Source organism: Eretmochelys imbricata, chromosome 21, assembly GCF_965152235.1.
Source record: "Eretmochelys imbricata isolate rEreImb1 chromosome 21, rEreImb1.hap1, whole genome shotgun sequence".
Lineage (NCBI taxonomy): Eukaryota > Metazoa > Chordata > Testudines > Cheloniidae > Eretmochelys > Eretmochelys imbricata.
In genome coordinates, this window is record NC_135592.1 from 6,160,639 (window position 1) to 6,185,841 (window position 25,203).

Below are 25,203 nucleotides of genomic sequence, written 5' to 3' on the forward strand. Positions count from 1 at the left end.
ATCTCAGCTGCAGTTCGGCATACAAAAGTTGGAAGCCTCGGAGCAATTTTCACATTTCCCACCACCAGTTAAAGGAGCAGCCTGTTTGGCCATATTTAGGTTAGGGGATAGGGAGGAAGACACTCATGGCTTTACTTGCATTTTTACACAAAGGCCACGCTTCAAGGAGGACTTGAAATCGTTTTAAAAACCATCACTAGACTGTAAGCTCTCTCGAGCAGGGAGCTCATCTATAACTGCTTCTACACAGTGCTGTAATCTCTCTTTTATAGGACATTAAAATACAGAGCGTCTTTTTCCTATAACAGGTTTCAGAGTAGCAGCCGTCTGTAGTCGCAAAAAGAAAAGGAGGACTTGTGGCACCTTAGAGACTAACCAATTTATTTGAGCATAAGCTTTCGTGAGCTACAGTTCACTTCATTGGACAAAAGCTTATGCTCAAATAAATTTGGTAGTCTCTAAGGTGCCACAAGTACTCCTTTTCTTTTTTCCTATGAAAACGCCAAGAACATTAAGTTATGAAGGTTTGGAAATGCGTCACTCAACATTTCTTAGGGAGAACACACACAGTTCTCTCCCACCCCACCACCTTTAAAATAGGGTAGTAAAATGTTAAGTGTTATAAACAAAAACACACTGAGCACTGACCTCACACTTCCTTTCTTCTGAATGTTTCAACATGAACTGGACCTCCTCCCCCCAGACCTCCACTCAATGAGACTCCTACCCAGTTGCTACATTCACACAGTCTTGGGGATCAGAAACAGGGTTCTTAGGTTTACTAATTCCCTTATTCCTCTCCTTGAATGTACACGTCTGATAGCTTCATGAGTGGACTTCTCATGTTCCTTGCATGGGAGCTATTAGATTCAAGCTGTAACAGGTGTGGGTCTGTGGAACTTCATTACTGGTCTGACTGACCCTACATGCTCCACAAGATTCAACAAAAAAGTTTATCATATTCACAGAGGTCAAGCAGCTCACACAAGTTCAACATTTTTATAGTGAAAACTCCGAAGTTTACCCACTACCTTATTTTTAATTGCTCCCCTTCTCCCCCCACCCCCCGCACAAAAGTATACACTTACCTGGACCTCGATTTCGTGGTCAAAACATATAGCCCAAATTACTCGGACTGATACTGATTTACAGGCAAAGAGGGAGGAGAACATGTCGTCTAACGGTACATCATTCTGCTGTATCTTCTATTTTAACACTGCAAGGAGCATACAATGTTTCTGAAATTGGGCACATACTTGGTCACTGAGATCACACACAGATTATGTGCCAAGTTAAGGGAAGTTTTAGGTATTAAAAAAATGACGAAGTACTTGGACACAGTCTTTTGCTGTAGATACTACAGTGATTAATACCATATGAAAATCCTAGAGGGAGACTTTTTCTGAAAAAGAAGCAGGTTTAGGAGGCCATCTACTGTGTCAAACTTCTCCTCTTGCTTCAGATCTAACTATTATTATTATTTTGTTCCATTCCTTCATTTTGACATATGTAAACTTTTAAACGTTCTCACTATGACCCCTGTGACCTAATCTGTGTCTTGGCATATAATGTACTTACGTGAAAATAATTTACATTATTCACTTGTGAGTCTAATAAAAATATTCTTAAACCAAAACAAGCAGAGCCGTCTGAAAGCTGAGTTCAGATGGTTTGGATTTTCATGTGTTCCAGTCTCACCACACCAACCCCATCCCTGGGTGGCCAGATGGACTGCTAAGAAAATACACTTTCAGCTAGAGCCATGACAAAAGACAAGTATTCTACTTTAAGTGGTAGCCTTTAAAGTGAAAGGGGAAAAAAAGAAAGAAGGATCAATGATTTGCAGTCCCCAAGGCACTGTGCAATAATATTCCCCACATTCCTTCAAATCACTAGGAGCCAAGGAAAGCTAGAGATGCTGCCATCTCTGCAGCTACAGGCTCGTAAGGATTTTATGACTGCCTTCTTCTTAATGACAGGTTTCAGAGTAACAGCCGTGTTAGTCTGTATTTGCAAAAAGAAAAGGAGTACTTGTGGCACCTTAGAGACTAACCAATTTATTTGAGCATGAGCTTTCGTGAGCATATGCATCCGATGAAGTGAGCTGTAACTCACGAAAGCTCATGCTCAAATTGGTTAGTCTCTAAGGTGCCACAAGTCCTCCTTTTCTTCTTCTTAATGTTAAGGATTATTAGTGAAACCGAATGGCTGGTTCTGTTCTAAGTGCCCCAAACACTGATCTTTTCACACTGGAAGAGCTTTACCACCAGTGTGTTGGTTAAATTGCCTTAACTGGCCCAGCCATCTTCCTTTCACCCAATTCTTTTCTTATTGTTTATTTATTTATTTATTGAAGAAAACTGCTCATTCATTGGACGAATTGTTGAAGCAACTAATTAAGAAGAGGCAGAAGCCACCAAGGATATGTCTGGAGTACAGCTAGGAGTGAGGGTCAGGCAGACGGACTTGCACTAGCAGGGTTCAAGCTAGTGTGATAAATTAGCAATGTGGATCTTCCAGATCGGGCTGGAGCTCTGGCTCTCAAACAGAGGATCGGGGGGGCTTGAGAGCCCAAGCTCCACCTGAGCCGGAACATCCTGGGGATGCAAGTTCAGGGTGAAGGAGAAGAGGGTAGAAGAAACAGAAGAGCAAACAAAATTCTAGCCCTGCAAATGAGCTCTGAAGGAAGAAACAGCACACTTAACGGGATTGGAGCAAGTAGCATGGAAATGAAGATAAGAAAAATCAGTGTTGTGAAAACAAGAATCATTTCAGGAATTGTGCAATGTGGCAATCCCAATGTAATGCTATTCTCAGTACAATTTCCACTGCATAAGGCTGAGGGAATGGAGTTGAAAGAGTCGACCTAGAAGCTGGCCGTACTTGTGAAGCGGAGAGGGGAAAAACAATGTATTGCAGGAAATAGAGCAGTCACAGCACGGCAAGGACAAAAGGAAATGCCTCAGGCAATGGCAAAAATTGCTGAGTGAATGCTTTAAAAGAGGAGGGACCTGAAGCAGAGAGAGAACATTACTGGCATTCTAGGGTCTAGCCACTGGGAGTGCTTCTAGATCAGACACCACTGATCCAAACCTCACCACATTAACAGACTGATGACACCAGCTGAGAAGCTTTGCTAATTCAAGGCACCTCCTGAACATGATGCAGGGATATGGATGGAAAGACCGGTGAGAGGAGTTCTCAGTCTCTCCAGTTGTTGATATCTTCAGGCATCACCACTAAGCAGGCAGAAACCCGGTTATGAGATCCCCTTCCTCCGCCCAGCCCCGCCCCCAAAGAGAAAAGAAAAAAAAGGAAGAGCCAGGTGTTACAGAACATGGTATTGGCAATTCAGTATCAGGTGCTCTTCCTTCCCAGCACGGAGGCAGTGCTCCAGCGTAACGTTAGGGAGTGCTGTAGTACTGGAGGCGCCTTCTTTCAGATGAGACTTAGCGCTGACCACTTGTGGTTATTAAAAGATCCCATGGCACTCTTCAGAGGGACAGAGGCAGTTGTCAAACGTCCAACCTGGGTAATTAGAGGGAAAGTTTAGGGAGGCAGGATGCATTTCCAGTTGGCTAGCTTTTCACTTCCCATGTGCTATTAAACAGCTGCCATTTGCCTTCCCAGAGCTGGCGCCCTCTCAATGGTGGGTGAATTGATTGTTAGTTTTATAGGGTCTTGGGAGCCTTTGGGATGAGAGGCTGCGCATGCATGTACAGTACTAATATATGGTACAAAGTGCAGGGAATATACATATGCGCAAATATAAGCGTAGAGCTCACTGTGGAGAGAATCTCTGTGATGCTGAATATTAGCAGAGTGGGCAGAAACAAATCTCTTGTAACCAACAGAGGTAATGTTTACCTCAACAGTGAAGTCACGACAGGAGTCCAACAATAATGCACCTGGGCTGTATCTTGGTGGCCCAAAATGGACACAGTCAAGAATATGATTCACATATCTGAAGGGCAGAAGAGACCATAAAAGCATCTAGTCTGATCCTCCTATCAAACACTAGCGATAGAATTTCTCCCAGTTACCCCAATATTGAGCACATAACAGGAAACAGAGGCATGCCTTCGGCCTTGGATGTTTGAGTTCACAGGTTATGAGGTGATGCTGTTGCCATTGCTGATCAATGAACATTTACTTTCTTGATGGAAAGAAAGCAGACAGCTGAAGGAAGAAGGAATTTAACATCCAATTAGCCAAGGACAAAGCAATGCCTGCAGTAGAAAGCAAAGCATAAGAGAATTTCTAACACGATATCCCATTGTGCAGCAGACTTATGATCATCAGAGCCATCAAGCTGAAAATCCATACTTATACCTCAAAGAAAAGAGTCAGATGTGCAGGGGTCAAAAATATTTATGACTACCGTGTATGAGATGGGGATAGGACGGAAAGGTTTCAAGTTAAATCCATGTTTGCTTTATCCAGATGCTTGCCGTTTTAAAAGCCTGAAGTTGTAACCAATCTTATAGGAAGCCTTAACTAAAATTTAAGCAGAACTTAGAAACTCATTAGGATATTTAGGCCCAACTGTAATAATAGCTCCAACAAGAGTGCCCATGTCACCCTCTAATTAGCTTAGTGACATTTCAGGTAGATTCTGTGTTTTTCCACATTCAAATCTTAATTCAGAAGAAACAATGAGTTCTGTCTTCTTGACCTGGGAGGTCACCTATTTCAGTGAACTGCATTTACATTCTTCCTGGAAAAGGGCATTATATGAAAAGTACACCGAACACTCGGGGACTGGGGAAGTGGGAAGAAGGGGTGCCAAGCACAATGGGTTCAGCTGTATTGCTGTAAAGATATGCATTGCTGAGAGGATGTGAAGGAAAAAGGGACTGGGCACAAAAAAGCCACCCCCACACTTTGTATTTGAGAAATGATGACCAGCACCCACCAGAAAAAAAAATAATTTCAGCAAAATTAGAAGAGCGACTGTCATCAGCTTTCTTGACTTGCAACATAGGTATTTTCCTTTCAAGCTGCCCATCCCAAACATCCTTTTCAGTCCAGGACAAGTAAGCCAAGAGAGTTGCCACAAGTGCGCACGCACTCTCACACACACACGCGCATACACACAATCTTTTGTTACAAGGGGCTGTGTCTGAACCACGGGCAAACCTGTAGGGCGATGCCACATGTAACTGGAACATTAATTCTCAGAATGCTGCACCAGCTTCAACGCTCTTTGTTCCATCTCCTAGCCCCCATCTAATTTAATCAAGACATTTTTGGGATCTACATCATGCTTACTTGACCGTTCTGCATTCCACTGAACATTACAACCTGAGCTTCAAAATATTTAGGGTGGTGGTAAATAAGTGTTAAAGAAGACTGTCAACATTTTATGCCCTGAATGTAACATACCTTTTCAACATGGCTACAATCGGACAGCAAGACAGAGTCTCTTGGATTCAAAATAACCATCCTATGAAGTCCATGCTTTTGGGTTTATGTGGGTTTATGTGGAAGGTGCTCAGGTACAACAGTGATGGGTGGACATAAACACGAAGACAGATGATTCTACTCCACTGCCTGAAATCACAGCAGTCAGTGGCAGAGCTAAGACTAGAACCTGAGTCCGCAGTCTCTAAAACCTGGTCCTTAATTAAGGAGGAGAAAGATGGTCTCGTAAAGTGAAAAATAGACAAGGGTAGTATTAAAAAACTGCAGAAACCAAGCACTTAATTTCAGGAAAATACTTAAAAATGGAGAGTGAAAACTAAACCAAAAACAGCTTGGTGATAGCTTTTCAGTTATCATTAAGGCTAAGATTTTGTAATTGCTATTTTTAAGTAAAAGTCACAGACAAGTCATGGGCAATGAACAAAAGTTCACAGAAGCTGTGACCTGTGTGTGACTTTTGCTGCAGCAGCTCCATGATTTCCCCTGCCACCATGATGGCTGGGAGCTGTGGGGTTCCCACTTTGCCCATGGCCACTAGAAGCTGCAGGATGACCATATTTCCCCAAAGAGAAAATGGGACACCCCCAGCCGCTTGCCCAAGGCATCCTCCTCCCCCTTTCCCCATGCAAGGTCACCTGTCACTGGAATACTGAGGAGGGCCTCCTCAGGAGTCTGTTACTTGTCACTGGAACCTTGCAGCCCCCTGCGTTGCTGAAACCCTGCCAGGGACCCACTTGCTGCCAGCTCCAGAGTCCAGCAGCCCCCGGGACTGAAGCAGAGAATGTCATGAAGGTCTCTGGAAGTCACAGATTCTGTGGCATCCATGACCTCCGTGACATAAACATAGCCTTAGTTATCATTAAAGCTCCAGAAGTCTAACAGCAATGTTCTTGGACTTCCAAGACCTTGCCTAGACAAAGTTGTGAAGGTGGGATGTTAACTAACACTATTTAAAAAGTCTAATGCAGACAAGGCACGCCTGGTAAAAATTGTGCAGAAGTGCCTAGGTGACTTGGGCACTTTTCAATGCTTTACTCACTGCCTGTAACACATTATACTTGTCAAGTTAGAGCCTAGGCATGGGGGGGAGTAACCTGAGCCTAAGTTTTTAGGTTAGAGCTAAGAACTTACCAATGTACATTGCCAAAGAGCCACAGTAATACATCAGCAGCCCCCCATCAGCTCCCAGCGGCCTCCCACCCACCAGCAGCCCTGCCGATTAGCACCTCCCGATCAGCTCTTCTGTGGCATGCAGGCGGCTTGGGGGGTGGGAAGGGAGCGAGGGCACTGTAGGGTGAGGGGAAGGGGTGGCGTGTGGGCAGGGTCTGTGGCAGAGCCGGGGGTGGAGCAGTGGGCCCCCCCCGGCACATTGGAAAGTTGGTGTCTGTAGCTCCAGGCCCGGAGTTGGTGCCTGGACAAGGAGCCGCGTGTTAACTTCTGAAGATCCGCATGTGGCTCCGGAGCCCCAGGTTGGCCACCCCGGCCTAGGCTATTTTGTCACTTGTCATTTAGGGGTCTCTTTCTGACAGGTCTGCTCTTCGGAAATGCTGCATGTATTCGATCTATAGACTGCCTGTGCTTGTTTTATATAACTCCATTCGTCACCATTTTTATGTATGGTTTGTTTACTTATTATCGCATGGCCCCATATAACAAGATCTCCTAAGGTTTTTTCCTGCTGTTCCTGTTGTTGCATTAGTAACCTCTCTGGCTTAGAGCCTACAGAAAATCACGGACATCAAGCTTCTTGATAAAATATATGCCCCACATGATGGGGGTAACCAAACTAATGGTACATAACTTCACAGTGGTCCAATATAATTGCATCATTCGTGCAATAGTTCATTCTTTACCTACATAGGGTCCTTTACTGACGCAGGGGTCTCCACACGTGCGGCACTAGTGATTGATACATTCTTCATTTGACTGTTATGTTAGCAAGGAGGAATTTATCCTATTTGGTGAAAACAACAGGCTGTGAAAAAGCCATTCGCAACCGTAATGGGTTGCGGCAATGCCATATCATAACATCGCAACTTCCACTCTTTGGATCATAAACTTCGTTTCCCAATAGCTCCTATTTGCTCCTTTTTTGCTGTCTTCAGCAGTGGGCTATCGAGTCTCAGGCTTCGGGTCCCCAACCCCCAATAAATTAAACAATTTCATGGCTGAGATCACTTGCTCTTTGCCGAGATCACAAGCCTCGCCAGGAGCCTGTGAAGTCCTTTGAAATATTTGAAGTAATGTCCTGTAATCCTGTTTATGCAATCTCCTTGCAGCATACGATAGCTTTGGCCTACCTACTCTCCTCGATGTCCTTTCTCAAATTGCTATGAGAAATCTCTCTTGACGTGGCTGACTAGAGGCATCACAGCTGGATGACTGACCCGGAGGCTAAGAGATGCTGTCAGCTAGTCTCTAGCTGACCTGAATCCAAGCTGATGTACAAAGGTTAGATAACGAGAGGCATATTGTTATAGTAAGAGACAACACAGGCTTCATGTATGAATACAGGGAAAGAAAGAAAATGTCACATAGTCATAGACTCATTTTGCACTCACTGAAAAGGGCCGACTGCAGCACATTCACTGCCCCTGCCACAGACAGGAACGGCATTTGCAGCCTGAAACAGAGCTAACAGAAATATTTTAACTATAGCCTTGAGCTCTACAGTGCTTCACTCGGGGCAATGGACTCTGACCATGTCGTTATATTTTACTTGGTATGGAGCACGAACAGCATGTCAGTAATCACTCTGTTTAGAGAAAACATTTTAATCTCTCTTGCCCAGAAGTGAAGATGTACTGCTCACTTTGATAATGCCAACACATACAAATAATTTCCATCAGTGCCTCTCCTTCAATGCAGTTTCTTCCAAGAAAAATAAGTGGGGTAGGAAACTTGCCCCCCACGGGGGGCGGGGGGGAGGGAGGGAGGGATGTGAACGTGGAAGGAGATATTTAACTCCACTAATGAGAGATAAATGACTGTTCAGAACTGATGTCATTTCAGAACAGAACTTTGCCCTTGGAAATATGGGGAGAGGGTTAAACAATTCAATAATCACATACTGCTCCATCAGAAATTACTCTCATGGGTATGAACCGTTACAATTAGGACAGTAAGATTTCTCCACTACAGTTTGTCCTCTCTCATTTGACAAACATGGTTATTACCACACCACTTGTGTATTTATGGTAACAAAGCAACAGGATTTATTTTCCTGCCGGTTCCGTTCAGCAGTACCATTAGTAACAGAAGTAACGTGGAAGAGCGTAAGGCAGAAGGTGATTCCGTGGCATGTAGTAGTGAACATGCAATTGATATATTCCCCCCCCTCCACACACACCCCTGAGTGACAGTTTCACTATCTGTATCTATAAATAAAAGAGTTGGATTGAAGGGAGTGGAGACCTAGCTTCAGAAGGATTTGATGGTTTGCATATTAATCTTAAATTAAATAATAAATCAAGCCAAGTATCTGCAAATGCTAAATTTTAAAAATATTTATGATTTGTTTCCCAGTGGCTCCCACAAGATCTTAGGGACAAAACTGTAATGTATGTCAGGTCTTGGGCAAGTGCCCCTTTAAGAAAATTAATGGTGTAGTACTGCTTCACAGATTACCAGAATTCTGACCAATTCTCATTGTGGATTGTCATTTCACATCAAATACAGTGCACCACATGAACGAAGCCCCTTTCATGAGCAAATCACTCAAGCACTACAGGTAAAGTGAGTCCAAGACTCACTTATCAGGCTGTGTTTTCCCACACACTCTAGTGTTCCATACACTTCTTCCTCCGGCCTCCTGAATATGGGCCTGGAACTGGACTGAATGTCATTAGACAAGGAATCCCATATTCCCAAAACAAGATTTGCAGGAAGCCGGGACATCTAACAGTCTATAATTGGGGCTGGATTGCCTACTGGTATCTTGGTATAAGCCTAGCTGAAAGACTTAAACCACACAAGGATGGTGATAGTTAAATCCTGTGTGCATCTCAAATTGGTTTCCTGCATAATGGTGTGGGATGCAGCTGAACAATCTATTGATAGGGCCATTGTCTGCTATGATGAAGCTTTTCTAACAAGAATGGAAGTCAACTTAAAAGCAAAATCATAGCTGAAGTGTGGTCTCTTAAAAGCAATGCTGGATAAAGGAACAGAACAACAGGAGAGTACATAACACAAGTTCTGAAAATGTTATTCTAGAGAATAGTCCAGAGAATCCTGCAGGCAGAATTATTGCTAGGTGGTGTCAAACTAGAATAATGATCCAAGAGATTACAGTTGAAATTATTTGTACTGCAGTACATAGGAACCCCCAGTCATTTTTCAGGATCTCATTGTGGTCAGTGCTATACAAACAGAACAAGATGGTGGTACCCACCCCAAAGATCTTATGATCTACATGTAAGACCAGAAACCACAGGTGGATGCAGGTGGGGAAGCATAAGGAAACAATGAGAATATTGGTCAGAATGATAGACAGTGGTCTCAGTACACCAGCAGCCCAACTGTTAAGGTTTTTTCTAAGCATCATGGCAAATGAGTTAAGGAAATAATTGGAGGAAAATGACGTAGCCTTGCAGACGTTTACGGGGAGCTACTTGCAAGTGTGAGGGGCAGCACAGGAAAAAGCGAGTAAGGACTTGTTTGAAAATTTAAAATAAGAGGGCCATGAAGGATGCTATCATTGGCGGACGTCAATATCTCGATCACATATGAGAGGTGACAGTTACACTGGGGATCGGCTGTGAAGGACCTTGGAAATGAAGACAGGTTGCTCAAGTGTGATGCAGTGGAAAGGGCAGCAGTGATATTGTTGTATTTTATGCTTTCACTGTAAAATACTGGTGTATTATTTTAAAAGGGTAATTTGGCCTCTACATAAGCATCAGGAAATAAGATCATGGGAAGAGGCAGAGATTGTATCCTGCAAGCCTCTAGTGAAGGAAGTGGTTGCTGAAGAAGGCAGCAGACTAGATTAACTTGGCTTCCTCACTGAGATACATTCCCAACACTTATTTAACATTTTGCTTCCACCTCTGCTGATAACTTACCCGATCATCCATTTGAGTGTGAAGCAAATTATGGCACCAAGAAACAGCTACACAAACACTCAATAACTTGACGTTTTTGTTACAGAAAGGCAGTCAGCTGGAAGTACTCGAGAAAAATATGTCCAGAGACTGGATAAAAACTAAGACTTCTGTATTCTATAAAAAAGGGGTTTTCCTTAAACACAAGAGATGAGTTTGCTTCGAGGGAAGACACATCAAACAAGCAGCAGAGAACTAGGGATTAAAGAGACCAAACGGAAAAGGTTTCTTCTCAAAAGTGCATGTATAAATAATATCAAGGGACCCCACTAAAGAGAGTCATCAATGGGGGGAGAGAATCTGATAACCATACCAGAAATATAAAGCTTACACCATGCAGAGAAATCAAGGTTCCATGTAAAAACCAAGGGTCAGATAGGGGATAAAGAGAATGGGGCGGGGGAAGAGAACCAACTCAAATGGAAAAGAGCGTAAAATTCTTTTAAAAAGGCCATGCTCAACAAGGATAAGCATGGAGTAATCAAAGGAGTGCCTCCTACAAAGATCGAGGGAATCAAAGAGAGTCTGCACAAGAATGGAACCTAACATCAAAGCCATACATTCTCCCAAGACAGGCAGTGAAGATCAGAATGGAAATGCAGGCTTGCACAGACTCGCGTATCCAAGCCCTATGGTATCTAAACACAGGGCTACGTCGTTAATTATGGGAAGAATAGAAACAATTTAACTCGCTCCCTAGAGGCACCAATTTGTTGCTATTATGGCCAAATAGGATCTAGAATTTCCACTCGGTTTGGTTTATTCAGAGAATGGTCAGCTATTCTCTTATAGATCCTGTTATTTTTCTTATAAAAATTGCACATACAGCTTTGAGATGGATGCTACCACCCTTACTCAAGCAAGCAGCTCCAAGAAAGTTGGCGGGGGTGGGTGGGTGGGGGTGTGTGTCAGATTCCTACTAAAGTCAATGGGACTAAGTCACATGAATAATGGCTGCAGGGTCAGGCGCCTTTCTATTTACAACATAAAATTTTCCCTCAACACAAAATAGTCTCTGGCTGCATTTTTCAGCTTGTGGTCTTTTTCTTGCTTGCTCTCTCTTTTTTTTAAATATGGAGACATACCTATCTCATAGAACTGGAAGGGTCATCGACTCCAGGCCCCTGCCTTCACATCAGGACCAAGCACCGTCTCTTATTTTTGCCCCAGATCCCTAAATGGCCCCCTCAAGGATTCAACTCAAAACCTTGGGTTTAGCAAGCCAATGCTCAAACCACTGAGCTATAGTGTGGACTACAGGTTTGAGTTGCAGAGCACACTAACATGCTGCACTTCAACTGCCCTGTGTAGACCCTGCTACTGCAAACCATAAGGTAACCTGGTGCATCTTACCATAGGCTTGTTTAAAATGGGACCAAGTTAACAAACTATGTACCTTTTAAGCACCAGAGGGGTAGCCGTGTTAGCCTGGATCTGTAAAAGCGGCAAAGAGTCCTGTGGCACCTTATAGACTAACAGACGTATTGGAGCATAAGCTTTCATGGGTGAATACCCACTTCGTCGGATGCATGTCTTCACCCACGAAAGCCTATGCTCCAATACGTCTGCTAGTCTGTAAGGTACCACAGGACTCCTTGCCGCTATGTACCTTTTAGTTTACGCTAGCAGGGCCTACATGGGGCAGTTACAGCGCAACACTTCCGTACATGCCGCAACTCTCACCCAGCAGTCCACACAGCAGGACCATGCAGAGAAGCCCTACGATAAAAGGGCACTGAAGCAGGGCAATGTTCAGTGAATCTCTCCAAAATACACAGCAGAGGACCAAAATGCACCATGCGGACGTAGAACGGTATGGTTAAACCACTCAATGCATTACACATTTAAAAAGACAGACCCTCAGCTTTTCTAAGTTGGCGTCGCTCCATTGAAATCAATATTACACCAGCTGTGCATCTGGCCCTTATTGATTTCCTTACTGCAGGAAATCAAGAGCCCCTGAAAAATCTGAATTTGCTGAGCTACTTTTGTTTTCATGTATGCAGCATAGCTGTAGCTGTGTTGCTCCCAGGATATTAGAGATACAAAGTGGGTGAGGAAGTATTTTATTAGACCAACTTTTTCAGGTGAGAGAGAAGCTTTCAAGCTACACAGAGTGCTCTCACACACAAATTGTCCAATTTTGTTTTCCCGTCAATTAAAAAAAACGAAAACAAAGGAGAGATACTGAAGGTTTTCCCTTCCCTCTCCATTTCATCAACCTGTCAATTCAACAGTGGAATCCTCAATGAGCCTTTTCCACCAGGCTCTCTTCAGTCTTTCTTGCTACTCTCCACCCAAGCTGGGACTTTCGCAAACTCCCTACACCTGGCTATTTGCCCTGTCTTTCCCTTATTCTTTCTGCTATTCGCTCTCCAAGGTCTCATGCCTTGTGGAGGAAAAGCCCAAGTATCACTCAGCGGTCTCCATCATCGGACTGGCTGGGCTGCAAGTGTGGAGGCTAAGTATGGAAACCTGGAGCACTTTCAAGCTTGCTGCCCAAAAGAGGCTGCACTGGAGCGACCTGAGCAGAGTATATCTGGCCAACTCTTCCTCTAGAAGTGCTCCGATTTTACAATCTTTTTTCAAAGCAAGAGAAATTTTGCTTCCTTTGGTTTTTAAATCCTTTGCTTTCCTTGTTTTTTGCTGGTTGCATCCAAGTGTCCAAGACCACCACTGCACACAGACGCGACACTCTGGTACTCAGTGTTTAAACAAACAGGACTGGCAGTGAGAAACCCGAGCAATACATTGCATGTCTGACACCACTCGAATGTTGGCTTTGGCAGTAAATCTGACTCCCCTTATCAGCAGAGATACCTTTGAAGTGGCTGGCAACTCTCCATCTAGTTCTCCAACAAATAAGGCCCTTCACATCATATCAGAGCCCTGAAAAGGGATCTCTTCATTTTAAGATATGGAGAGAAAAGCCTCATTACCTAGAGCCAGACCACACAGTCCTCCTATGGCACAGCAAAGCCCAACACTGCAGGCTAAAAACAGCAGCGTCTGAAAAGCTACATGCAACTGAAGTATAATCACTACTGGAATTTCAAAAATTAATTGATATTAAAGAAAAACATGCCAGCATTTAGTATCAGAGGGGTAGCCGTGTTAGTCTGTATCCACAAAAACAATGACCTTAAAGACTAACAGATTTATTTGGGCATAAGCTGTCGTGGGTAAAAAAAACCCCACTTCTTCAGATGCAAGGAGTGAAAATTACAGATGCAGGCATAAATATACTGATACATGAAGAGAAGGGAGTTACTTTACAAGTGGAGAACCAGTGTTAACAAGGGCAATTCAGACAGGGTGGATGTGGTCCACTCTCAATAACTGATGAGGAGAAGGCAATACCAAGAGATGGAAAATTGCTTTTGTAGTGAGTCAGCGAGTCCCTGTTCAAGCCCAAATTAATGGTGTTAAATTTGCAAATGAATTGTAGCTCTGCAGTTTCTCTTTGAAGTCTGTTTTTGAATTTTTTTTTGTTGAAGGATAGCTACTTTTAAATCTGTTATTGAACGTCCAGGGAGATTGAAGTGTTCTCCTACTGGCTTTTGTAGGTTACCAGTCCTGATGTCTGATTTGTGTCCATTTATTCTTTTACGTAGAGACTGTCCGGTTTGACCAATGTACATGGCAGAGGGGCATTGCTGGCACATATCACATTAGTAGATGTGCAGGTGAATGAGCCCCTGATGGTGTGGTTGGGTCCTCTGATGGTGTTGCTCAAGTAGATATGGGGACAGAAGTCAACAGGGTTTGACAGCTAGCAATGCTACATCCTTCTTATAACACCTTCCTTTTGTAACAGAGGAGTCTGAGTGCAACACAGCAGGATTTGTCTCAGCTTGCAGATTTTCTGCCATAGGGTTATAACACCTACTTCTAGCCGTTGGAGACAAAATCCACATTTCCAAAAATGTCACAGCTACTCTATTCCATAGCAAGACTGGACTCTTCTATATGGGATCCATTGCTGCTCCAGGGTTCACAAACAGCCATGACAGTATGACTTTTTTCCTTCTATTGCTGGGCCAGCTGTTGTGATAGTTTGTCTCTACCATGGACCTTATCACAGCCATCCAAGCCTCTGTAGCCTCAAGGCTAGATGACTACAGCAGGCTCTACTTTCTCTATGGCCTGTTTGTTTCTGGGTACAACCCAAAGTGCTGGTTGTAAGTTATAAAGCCCTGAATCAGAGACTGTCACCCAAATTCTTATCTAAACCCTAATTGTAATGTCATGGCTCCAAATTCCATTACCTCTATCTTAAGCAGATTAGGACAACCCATAACACATCCCTCTCTACATTCCACTGCAGGAGTTACAACCTACTGGGTCATTCCTGGGCATAAATCTCCCCACAGCTAGCCACAGGCCAAACATTTGCTACCATTAAATGAATTCTTTCTTTCAAAAGAAAGAAAAATGGGTATTTTCCATATGATTTTCCTGGAGGAAACATGCAAAAATTCATGTTTTCACATGCTCAAGTTTCAGAAGAGACTACATCACGTGTGCACAAACAGCAGCAAGACGTGAGTGCACAAAATGAAGTTTACAAATTTGGTATGGCTCTCAGTCTATATTTCTCTCTCTCTCACACACACACACAGTTCATAGGTAGGGAGGACTAACTCCATCTGCAGCATTTCTAAATCATTTCTTACTTCAAGAGAAGAATCATCGTTTCTCCTATAGGAAAGCGCCTTTGTCCAGCTGACAAGGTTTCATAGACATAAGCAAGGCTGCAGGTGCTGGCAACCTTGCATAGCCATAGTTCTGAAGACATCTCTTTCCCCTGGGTGGAGAAAGCCAACAGCCCTTGTAAAACAGAACATGCTTTAATGAACGTCAGGGTCCTTCCACAGGTTTTTTTTATATGCAAGACAAAGTACATGGACTGGATGGCATTTGAAGTGATGAGAATGACTTAAATTTTTCTATGATCTTCAGTTATGATCAAGTGGTAAACACCTCTGCTTCCACCACAGATTCACTGTGTTACTGTGTGACTTGAGCCACAAATGAAAGGGCAGCCACGTCCCAAATGAGGTGAGAGACTGGCAGTATTGTCCCAATGGATACATTTTCCAATACAAACCGTAAAATAAAAGTCCTTGCAATAAACCAAGCTAATAGCGTCTGTAATTAAAAAGCTCCCTTCAAAAAGGCAGATTTCACTGGGTGAGGAGGGGGGTGAGGTGGGGGGGCCTCTCATTAGCTTATCTCCCCTGCACCGCCTCGATAAAGAAGTTCTGTTTTAAGACTGCTAAAATGAGGCTGATTTTCTTGCTGTCGCATTCTGCTGTTATTACCGCCACTTCCACTACATCAAAAGTGTGAAGAAGAAATCTCAATTTAAATGGAAGAGGAAAAAAGTCTTCCCTGAGTTTCTCATCAGTATGGATACAAGCCTGGTGCAGTGTGTTACCGTTTCCAAATTCTGTGTAACGGTAGCTGGCTCCCAAAGAGAATCTGCCCCGCCACACACCTTGTACTGAGCCACTTCCTGGCAATTGCCTTCTTATCAGCCCCTTCTTCAGAGAGAAAACCTGATAACAGTTTGCAAATATGTTAAGAGCTATTAAAGAGAGGATGATGATCAATTATTCACCATATCCACTGAAGGTAGGGCAACTAATAATGGGCTTAATCTGTTGTAAGGGAGATTTAGGTTAGATATGAGGGGAAAAAACCTCTAACTATTAGAATACTTAAATTCTGGCATAAGCTTCCGAGGAAGGCTGTGGAATCCCTGTCACTGGAGATTTTTAAGACTAGGTAGACACACCAGTCAGTGATGCTCTTGGTTTACTTGATCCTGCCGTGGCACAAGGAGCTGAACTGCAGGACGGCTCAAGGTCCCTTCCTTCCAGTCCTACTCTTCTACGATTCCCTTTCGATGGATGGGGGACACTAGCTAATAACGAGCCACCATTCAGTTCATGCACAATTCTGGAAGATAGGCACATCACTGAAGAGCCCAGTAATCACAGCAGAGGATTGAACGTCACTTTGAAGAACACCTTTATATGCACCAATATACGGAATGTGCAACTACGTAGGGATCCAGACAGCATCCCATCTAAAAATGTTTTAGAGCCATAAATGCACTCAGTACCTTTCTGTGCCTCCAAAGGCCTAGAAACTAGAGAGAGCGTGGTCTGGAGGAATGGACCACGTGGCCGAGAGTAAAGAAAGCCTCCTGGCTCTGACAGTGACTTGCTGTGTGACTCTGCCTAAGACACTTCACCCATTTGTCTGTTTCCCCACCTGTCAAAAGGGCTTACTATTACTTGCCTGTCTACTGAAAAGGTTTATTCTGAAGATTAATTTGTTGTTTGTGCAGCTCTTGGAACACATACTGCATTATATACACATGTTAAGTACTATTAGTTATACAAAATGTAATATCTTAAAACCCATGAGAGTGCAGCTGAACTCCATGACTCTGCATTTAACTGTTGAACAGAGAAGAGATTCTACAACCCACTTAACAAATCTGCTTGAATACTTCTATTTCCAGCATTTATCAGCAGTTGTGCTAGTTCACACTTGACAGATTGATTGTGGCTCAGGAAGCTGAACCGCTCCAATGAAGAGTGCAATATCCAGTGGTTCTGAGTTCAGTCTGATCTTTTCCATTTAACGTTTGCCATTTTGCTCAGGAGTGAGGTTCCCTGGATAGGGCTGGAATGCCAGTTTCCTTTCTAGCAACAGAGCGTAAACACAACAGGTTCCGTCAAATACCTGCTCTAGCATTAAGCCAAATTGTGAAGTTGGGGTTTCTGACATGGAGGGGCTCCCATCTTCACAAGACTGAGAAGCTTCCACTCAGTCTGAGAAACAAGCCAAGTTTTGTTTTTTGTTTTAATATACACACAAAATAAAAATCAAATCCTACTGATCTAACTAAAACAGAACAGGGTAAGAACATGTTTGCATAGGGGAGGAAAGGGCTGAAACTGAGAATGTCAGTTTCTAGATAAACCAGAGAGTTTATCAGCTTCCCTGGGACTTCCTCAGCCTTGCATTTTCTCAGCCACTCTGTTCCTGCAGAACTCCTGTTAAAACCTGAAGAGGAGTGATTACTTATCCTATGGAAGGATTAGCGGAACTGGCATTCAATAATCCCAAGTAAGTATCTAATCAACTAATTTAATTACCAAAAAGTTTTAAAAGGTCAAAAAAAGGTCTTGCTGTGACATTACTTGAAAATCAATCAATGATTCCACCTCTACTTTGGAGGCACCTGATGAACACAGAAACCTTAAAAAAGTCCAAGAAAACGTGAGCCTGAAGTATGTCATTCATAGTCTTGAATTTTCTGCATCAGACGACGTTCTCCTATATATTGCTGCAATAGCATTAACGCTCAGTAAACAGACTCAAAAGGAGCATACCACTTGCTGCCATTTCCATGCCATCACAAATCAGCTGCCACCCTACCTAAAAAGCCTCCATAATACAGCAACTAAGACTGCTTCCAAACATGGGAATGCAAGATTACCCTATCCCAAAAAATGCATTTGAAGGGACAACATTTTACATACAATAGCAAAATGCTGTGCATTTTATAGTAGTCTAAACCTTGCTACACTGCATGGAGTCTCTTCACTGGTTAAAAGCACATATGGATGCTCAGAGTGACAGAACACATTCTCTTAAGACATTTCAAGCGGCTGTCAAGACCACAGTGAAAAGCTGATGAAGGCCCCAATTACTGTCAAGATTTCACCTAAATAGATTTACATTTTAAAGTCACATACACACAACTTGTGTCACTGATTGTAGCATAAGACCAATTAGGACCACAAAGCAAAAAACAGATATGTAAATGTCAGCCAGGAAGTATTGTCAAAACTGTCCTCATCTGTATCCCTACAAGTAGTGTTACTGCACAGGATGAGTGCCTGTGTAATTATTCTTTAGCTAGCCACAATAAACTTTGCAGCCCTTTCTTCCCACTTTGTTAGAATGGAAAGAACTCTTAAGAATCAAGACACACCCACGAGACAGAAAACGCTTTAAACCTGCACTGGTTTTAGGAAGTTAACCAGCCAGATGGTGCAACCATCAAAAAATCTCAAAAGAGACAGTGCATTGTTGTTTAAAGATGTTTTCCCAAATCTTCCACATAATGTTTCATCAACTGGACACCTATAAATTCCTAACAGACAAGCCACTCACTCCCACTGTCCAAACTGATTTCCAAATGCTCGAGAGAAGTCATGCCTAAAAAAATGCTTTTTTCTCTGCCGTTTTTCCTCTGGTTTTCAAAAGGACAGTTAGGTATCTAATTTTCAAAATGGTTTTCTTCATCATTTGGCAAAATGAAAATCCAAAATAGGTTTAACAGAACTCTCTCCTTTGCAGACACAGGTTTATTATTGGAAGGCTGTAATACGAGTGTTGGCAGCTTATTCTTGTTATTGAAGTTAAGAGATTAGTTTTAAAGCAGGGTATATGTAATTCTTCATGCGTGTTTTAAGTCGGTAAAAAGGAGAGTCATGCCCTATTTTGGATCTATGAACCTTAGTCAGGGCCTCAGGCCACACACTAAGACCTTCATTGACCTGTACCTCTGTCCACATGGCAATTTTGTGCTCAGCGAACTGGTGTGCTGCAGATTCACACTGTGACTTGTTATATACTAACCTACTGTGTAGACAAGTCCATTAAGTATAAGGTCAGAGGAGACCAGCAGATCATCTAGCCTGACCTCCAGCATATCACAAGCCACTAAACTGCACTCCATTACCCTTGTACTGAGACCAATCACCAGACTAAACTAAATAACTGACAGATTCCTTTTACGAGAATCCTCAAGCCACAACGATCACAGGAGGTCAGAGTACAATTGTGTACGATGAAAATAGATTTGAGAGCTGCAGACAGGATAGCAAACCAGCTAGTCACAGCAGAAAAGACACCTGAAGTTTTGTTTTCTACAGGGTCAAAGGAAACGTGGGTGCTGCAGTATGCTGTTACCTTCTTGAAGAGTCGCCCAGAGTCTTCGCTGACTTGGACAAACCGAGGGATGATATTGTTCAGGTAGATGTCACTCAGGGTCGTGTGGTCCCTGCTCTCTCGCTTCACCTGGTTTAAGAGGAGATTCCAACAGTTGACTGGAGACAGGACATTCTGATCCTTCCTGTAGGGAATGCAAAATGGAAACAATGGGCGGGACAGGACTTTAGGTCAAGCAGGCTGAAATCATTCAGTTGAACAGATATCCTGTAGGTTCCACACCAGAAGTGTGGCTACTGTAACATACCATATGTAGCTCCCAAGAATTGTGTCTTCTAAAAGGTGTGTGTGAATTTTGATACCCGTAACAGGGAGAGAGAGCGCTACAGACTAAGGGACTGTGCAAGCTTTATCCATAGACACGTTTCTGGTCTACAGTGTAAGCAGATTTCAAATACCCAGTGCTTTAGGCACCATCCACATTGGCATCAGAGTAATGCTACCTACTGCACAAAGTTTACACAAAGCTGCTAGTAGCCAGCAGCCAGATTCAAGCAGCACATCCTCTGACAAATGTGGGTAGAGAGAGTTTTCTTATACACATTCAACAGGTGTGTTCCTCTTCAGCAGCGCTTACCCAGGTCTAACATGCTTCTCACCCAAAGAGAGTAAGTCCTCTGCCCATGATGGTCAGGTGACCTGTACAAGAACCCTAGCAGCAACAATAATGTTTCAAGTGTTCAGTAAACTAGCATAGGTCTGTCCCTAGCATGAACATAGAAAAAAAGCCACAGAATATAATGACGCTTTTGCACTAGTAAACTTTCATTTTAATAAAAAAACGTGTTCTGGACCGATTCTGTATTGAGGAAGTCTAAAGCCTCTCATAGTACTGTAACAAAGCCAAGCTGGTTGCACAGAACAGTGAATGATTATTGCTTACCTTACCCTAATTCAACAAAGAATTCAGCACCTCCCAGGTCACTGCCCTCACCTGGACAAATCATCTTCTGACTGAATCTTTATTTCCAGAAGCAGAGAGCAGAACATGTTATGCCTGGTTTACAGTGATTCGGAGATACAGCACATGCTGCTTCTTTGATCGCCTCCTTCCCATCCCTCACACACGTGTTTGCTCTGTCCTACAGCCCACTCCAATTTCTGGAACTACTAACTAGAGAGCAAATCGTATATTCTTCAATTTCAGCATGAGGAACTGCATTTCAAGTGTTTTTTTTCCCCACTATTTGTAGCTGAATCTTCAGCAAAGTTACACTCCTCCCCCACTCTTTCTCCCTAAAGTGTCTAAACTTAAGGATCTCCTCTAAGCCAATACACTGAAATACAAGACCCCCCAAAACCCTGAAACATATTTTCTTAACCCATCTCTCCCCATGAGAATTTGGATAGTGTTAAAATAAAGCTGATTTACCCTATGTTGTATGACTTTTTATTTTGGTAAATGAAATGGTTTGTAGTATGAATTCAATATTTATACGTATTTTACAAGATATTAACTTAATGTACAACCAAGCCCTGGTCTACACTACGAGTTTAGGTCGAATTTAGCAGTATTAGATCAATTTAACCCTGCACCCATCCACACAATGAAGCCATTGTTGTCGACTTAATGGGCTCTTAAAAACGATTTCTGTACTCCTCCCCGATGAGGGGATTAGCGCTTCAACAGACATCGCCGGGTCGAATTTGGGTTAGTGTGGACGCAATTCGACAGTATTGGCCTCTGGGAGCTATCCCACTGTGCTCCATTGTGACCGCTCTGGACAGCACTCAACTCTGATGCGCTGGCCAGGTATACAGGAAAAGCCCCACGAACTTTTGAATTTCATTTCCTGTTTGGCCAGCGTGGCAAGCTGATCAGCACAGGTGACCATGCAGATCTCATCAGCAGAGGTGACTACAGAGTCCCAGAATCGCAGAAGAGCTCCAGCATGGACCAAACGGGAAGTACTGGATCTGACTGCTGTATGGGGAGACAAATCCATGCTATCAGAACTCCATTCCAAAAGATGAAAAGCCAAAGTATTTGAAAAAAAATGTCCACGGGCATGAAGGACAGAGGCTATCACAGGGACCCACACAGTGCCGTGTGAAACTTAAGGAGCTCAGGCAAGCCTATCAAAAAACTCAAGAGGCAAATGCCCACTCGGGGTCAGAGCCCCAGACATGCCTCTTCTATGATGAGCTGCATGAAATTCTAGGGGTCGCCCCTACAACTACCCCACACCTGTACGTGGACTCCTGCAAGGGAGTCTCACGCAACTGGGATGAGGATTTTGGGGATGAGGACGATGAGGTTGAAGATAGCGTAAGCAGAGAAACCATTCTCCGACAGCCAGGAACTGTTCATCACCCTGGTGACTGTACCCTCCCAACCCAGGCTCCCAGACCTTGAAGGTGGAGAAGGCACCTCTGCTGAATGTACCTTTGTAAATAAAATACACTGTTTAAAAGCAAGCATGTTTAATTACAAATTTGCCCTGAAGACTTGAGATGCATTTGTGGCCAGTACAGCTACTGGAAAAAGTCTGTTAATGTGTCTGGGAATGGAGCGGAAATCCTCCAGGGACATCTCAATGAAGCTGTCCTGGAGGTACTCCCAAAGCCTTTGCAGAAGGTTTCTGTGGAGGGCAGCCTTACTGTGTCCTCCATGGTAGGACGCTACCACAGCAGGCCAGTAGCACGTAGTCTAGAATCACTGCATAAGAAAGCATAGCAGTGTGTGGTCAGGGTGTTTGCTGGCATTCAAGCAACATCCGTTCTTTATCTCTGTGTGTTATCCTCAGGAGAGTGATATAATTCATGGTCACCTGGTTGAAATAGGGGAATTTTATGAAGAGAACATTCAGAGGTGGCCATTCCTGCTGGGCTGTTTGCCTGTGGCGGAAAAGAAATCATCCCCACTGTTAGCCATGCAGTGGGGGGCAGGGGTGAAGCAATCATCCCAGAGAATTGGCGGGGGGGGGGGGGGAGCGGGGGTTAGTTGGGTTTGTGCTGCACCTTAAACCAAAAACATCAGTCCCTCCTTTTAAATGGCCCATGTGTTTTTTTTCCTCCCGCAGCTGTAAATGTCTCAACACTGTGACTAGCATCTCCGTCCCAGAGGCTAGCGCAGATAAAGATGGAAAAAAAACACTCACAATGAAATGTTCTGAGCTCATGCAGTCCACCCGAACTGAAAGAGCCCAGCAGAATGCGTGGAGGCAGACAACGGCAGAGTCCAGGAAAGCAAAAAATGAACGCGAGGACAGGAGGGACGCGCGAGAGGACAGATGGTGGGAACAACAGGAGGGGTGGTGAAATCAAGAGGAAAGGTGGTGGGATCAAGAGGAGAGGAGGCAGGATACAATGCTGAGCCTACTGGAGAATGAAACTGATATGTTCTGGCGTATGGTTGAGATGCAGGAAAGGCACAGACCACCACTGCAGCCCCTGTGTAACCAACCGCCCTCCTCCCCAAGTTCCATAGCCTCCTCACCCAGATGCCCAAGAATGCGGGGGGGTGGCTCCAGGCACCCAACCACATCACCCCAGAGGACTGCCCAAGCAACAGAAGGCTGGCATTCAATAAGTTTTGAAGTGCAGTGTGGCCTTGTCCTTCCCTCCTCCCCCACCCCTCCCAGACTACCTTGGCAGTTATCCCCCTATTTGTATGATGAATTAATAAAGAATGCATCAATTTGAAACAATGACTTTATTGCCTCTGCAAGCGGTGATCGAAGCGGGGAGGGGAGGGCGGTTGGCTTACAGGGAAGTAGAGTGAACCAAGGAGGCAGGTTTTCATCAGGGAGAAACACATAGAACTGTCGTACAGTAGCCTGGTCAGCCATGAAAGTGGTTTTCAAAGCTTCTCTGATACACAGCGCGCCCTGCTGTGCTCTTCTAACCACCCTGGTGTCTGGCTGCGCGTAATCAGTGGCCAGGTGATTTGCCTCAACTTCCCACCCCGCCATAAACATCTCACCCTTACTCTCACAGAGACTGTGGAACACACAGCAAGCAGTAACAACAATGGGAATATTGGTTTCACTGAGGTCCAACCGAGTCAGTAAAGTGCGCCAGCGTGCTTTTAAACGTCCATCGCCCCACCACAGTTAGGGAATCCCATTGCAGTAAACTATCCACTAGGACCTGCACATTTCCAGAGTCACTACCCTTGATATCAGCAGTTCAGTGATTGAGTTGGCTACTTGCATCACAGCAGCCCCCACAGTAGATTTGCCCACTCCAAATTGATTCCTGACTGACTGGTATCTGTCTGGCATTGCAAGCTTCCAGAGGGCTATCGCCACTTGCTTGTGAACTGTGAGGGCTGCTCTCATCTTGGTATTGTTGCACTTCAGGGCAGGGGAAGCAAGTCACAAAGTTCCATGAAAGTGCCCTTATGCATGCGAAAGTTTCACAGCCACTGGGAATCATCCCAGACCTGCACCACTGTGCGGTCCCACCAGTCTATGCTTGTTTCCCAGGCCCAGAATCGGCGCTCTATGGCATGAGCCTGCCCCACTGCCACCGGGATGGCTAAATTGCCGGGGCCCGTGCTTTGAGAGTAGTCTGTGTCCATGTCCTCATCACTCTCGTCACCGCGCTGCCATCGCCTCCTCACCTGCTTTTGCAAGTTCTGGTTCTGCATATACTGCAAGATGAGCGAGATGTTTACAATGCTCATAACTGCCGCGGTGATCTGAGCAGGCTCCATGCTTGCCATGGTATGGCGTCTGCAGGACAGCAGAGTTGCAGGGGCAGCAGTGGTTGGATGGCCAGTTTTGCAGCCCTACTGCACCATCTGCTGCCAGGACACAACAGCTGAGCTGTCTGCATGCTTGCTGAGGTCTGGTGAGACAAGAGCAGCCGAGCAGAGTTGCAGCGGAAGCGGGCCACCAGGTGAGCAGAGTGGCAGCAGAAGTGGTGGATTATGACGATCATATAGATGACCTGCGAGGTGGATTCATAGCATCAGGAGAGCAGAGTGACAGCAGAAGCGGTTGTTCAATGACGACCGTTTGCAGACCTATTGCACTGTCTGCCGAAAGCAGTATGGCGCCCGCATGGAAAAAGGGCGTAAAACGATTGTCTGCCGTTGCTTTCACAGAGGGAGGGGCAACTGGCTACATGTACCCAAAACCACCTGCGACAATGTTTTTGCCCCATCAGTCATTGGGAGCTTAACTCAGAATTCCAATGGGCGGTTGCAGGAACTGCGGGATAGCTACCCACAGTGCAACACTCCGATCGTTGACACTACCCTCAGTACTTTGGACGCACTCCATCAATTTATTGCGCTTAGTGGGGACACACAATTGACTGTATAAAATCGCTTTCTAAAAATAAACTTCTATAAATTCGACCTAATTTTGCAGTGTAGACATACCCCAAGGCTTTATCAAGAGTCAGATAACTACCTTGACTTATACATAATTAAATCAGTGTGGTTGCATGTGGACATAAGTCAGGAGAGAATCTGGTTTAAAAAAAGTCACTTGGCTGTTTTCTTGCAAAGCGCATTAATAGCCTCAAAGACTAACTTTATCCACTGTGCAAATACTTATATTTAAGTGAAGATTCAGTATGGCATCTGCTTTTAAAGATTCTGTTTTACTACATATGTCATTTTATAAAGCATTACTTTAGGGGTTTTTTTTTTTGTTTGTTTTATTTCCAATCAATAACCCAC

General features: G+C 44.1%; 1 protein-coding gene across 3 annotated transcripts in view; it reads right to left on the minus strand.

The window, feature by feature from the left end:
• The window catches only part of SRGAP2 (SLIT-ROBO Rho GTPase activating protein 2), a 207,340-nt gene that overhangs the window by 81,616 nt on the left and 100,521 nt on the right, over positions 1-25,203 (minus strand). For 2 of the 3 annotated variants that reach the window (XM_077839100.1, XM_077839104.1), the window contains exon 4: positions 19,530-19,692. In XM_077839100.1, the coding sequence (XP_077695226.1) occupies positions 19,530-19,692 (163 nt within the window). Of the gene's footprint in view, positions 1-16,029; positions 16,076-19,529; positions 19,693-25,203 lie in introns of those variants that run through there. The other variant, XM_077839103.1, reaches the window with a different exon arrangement.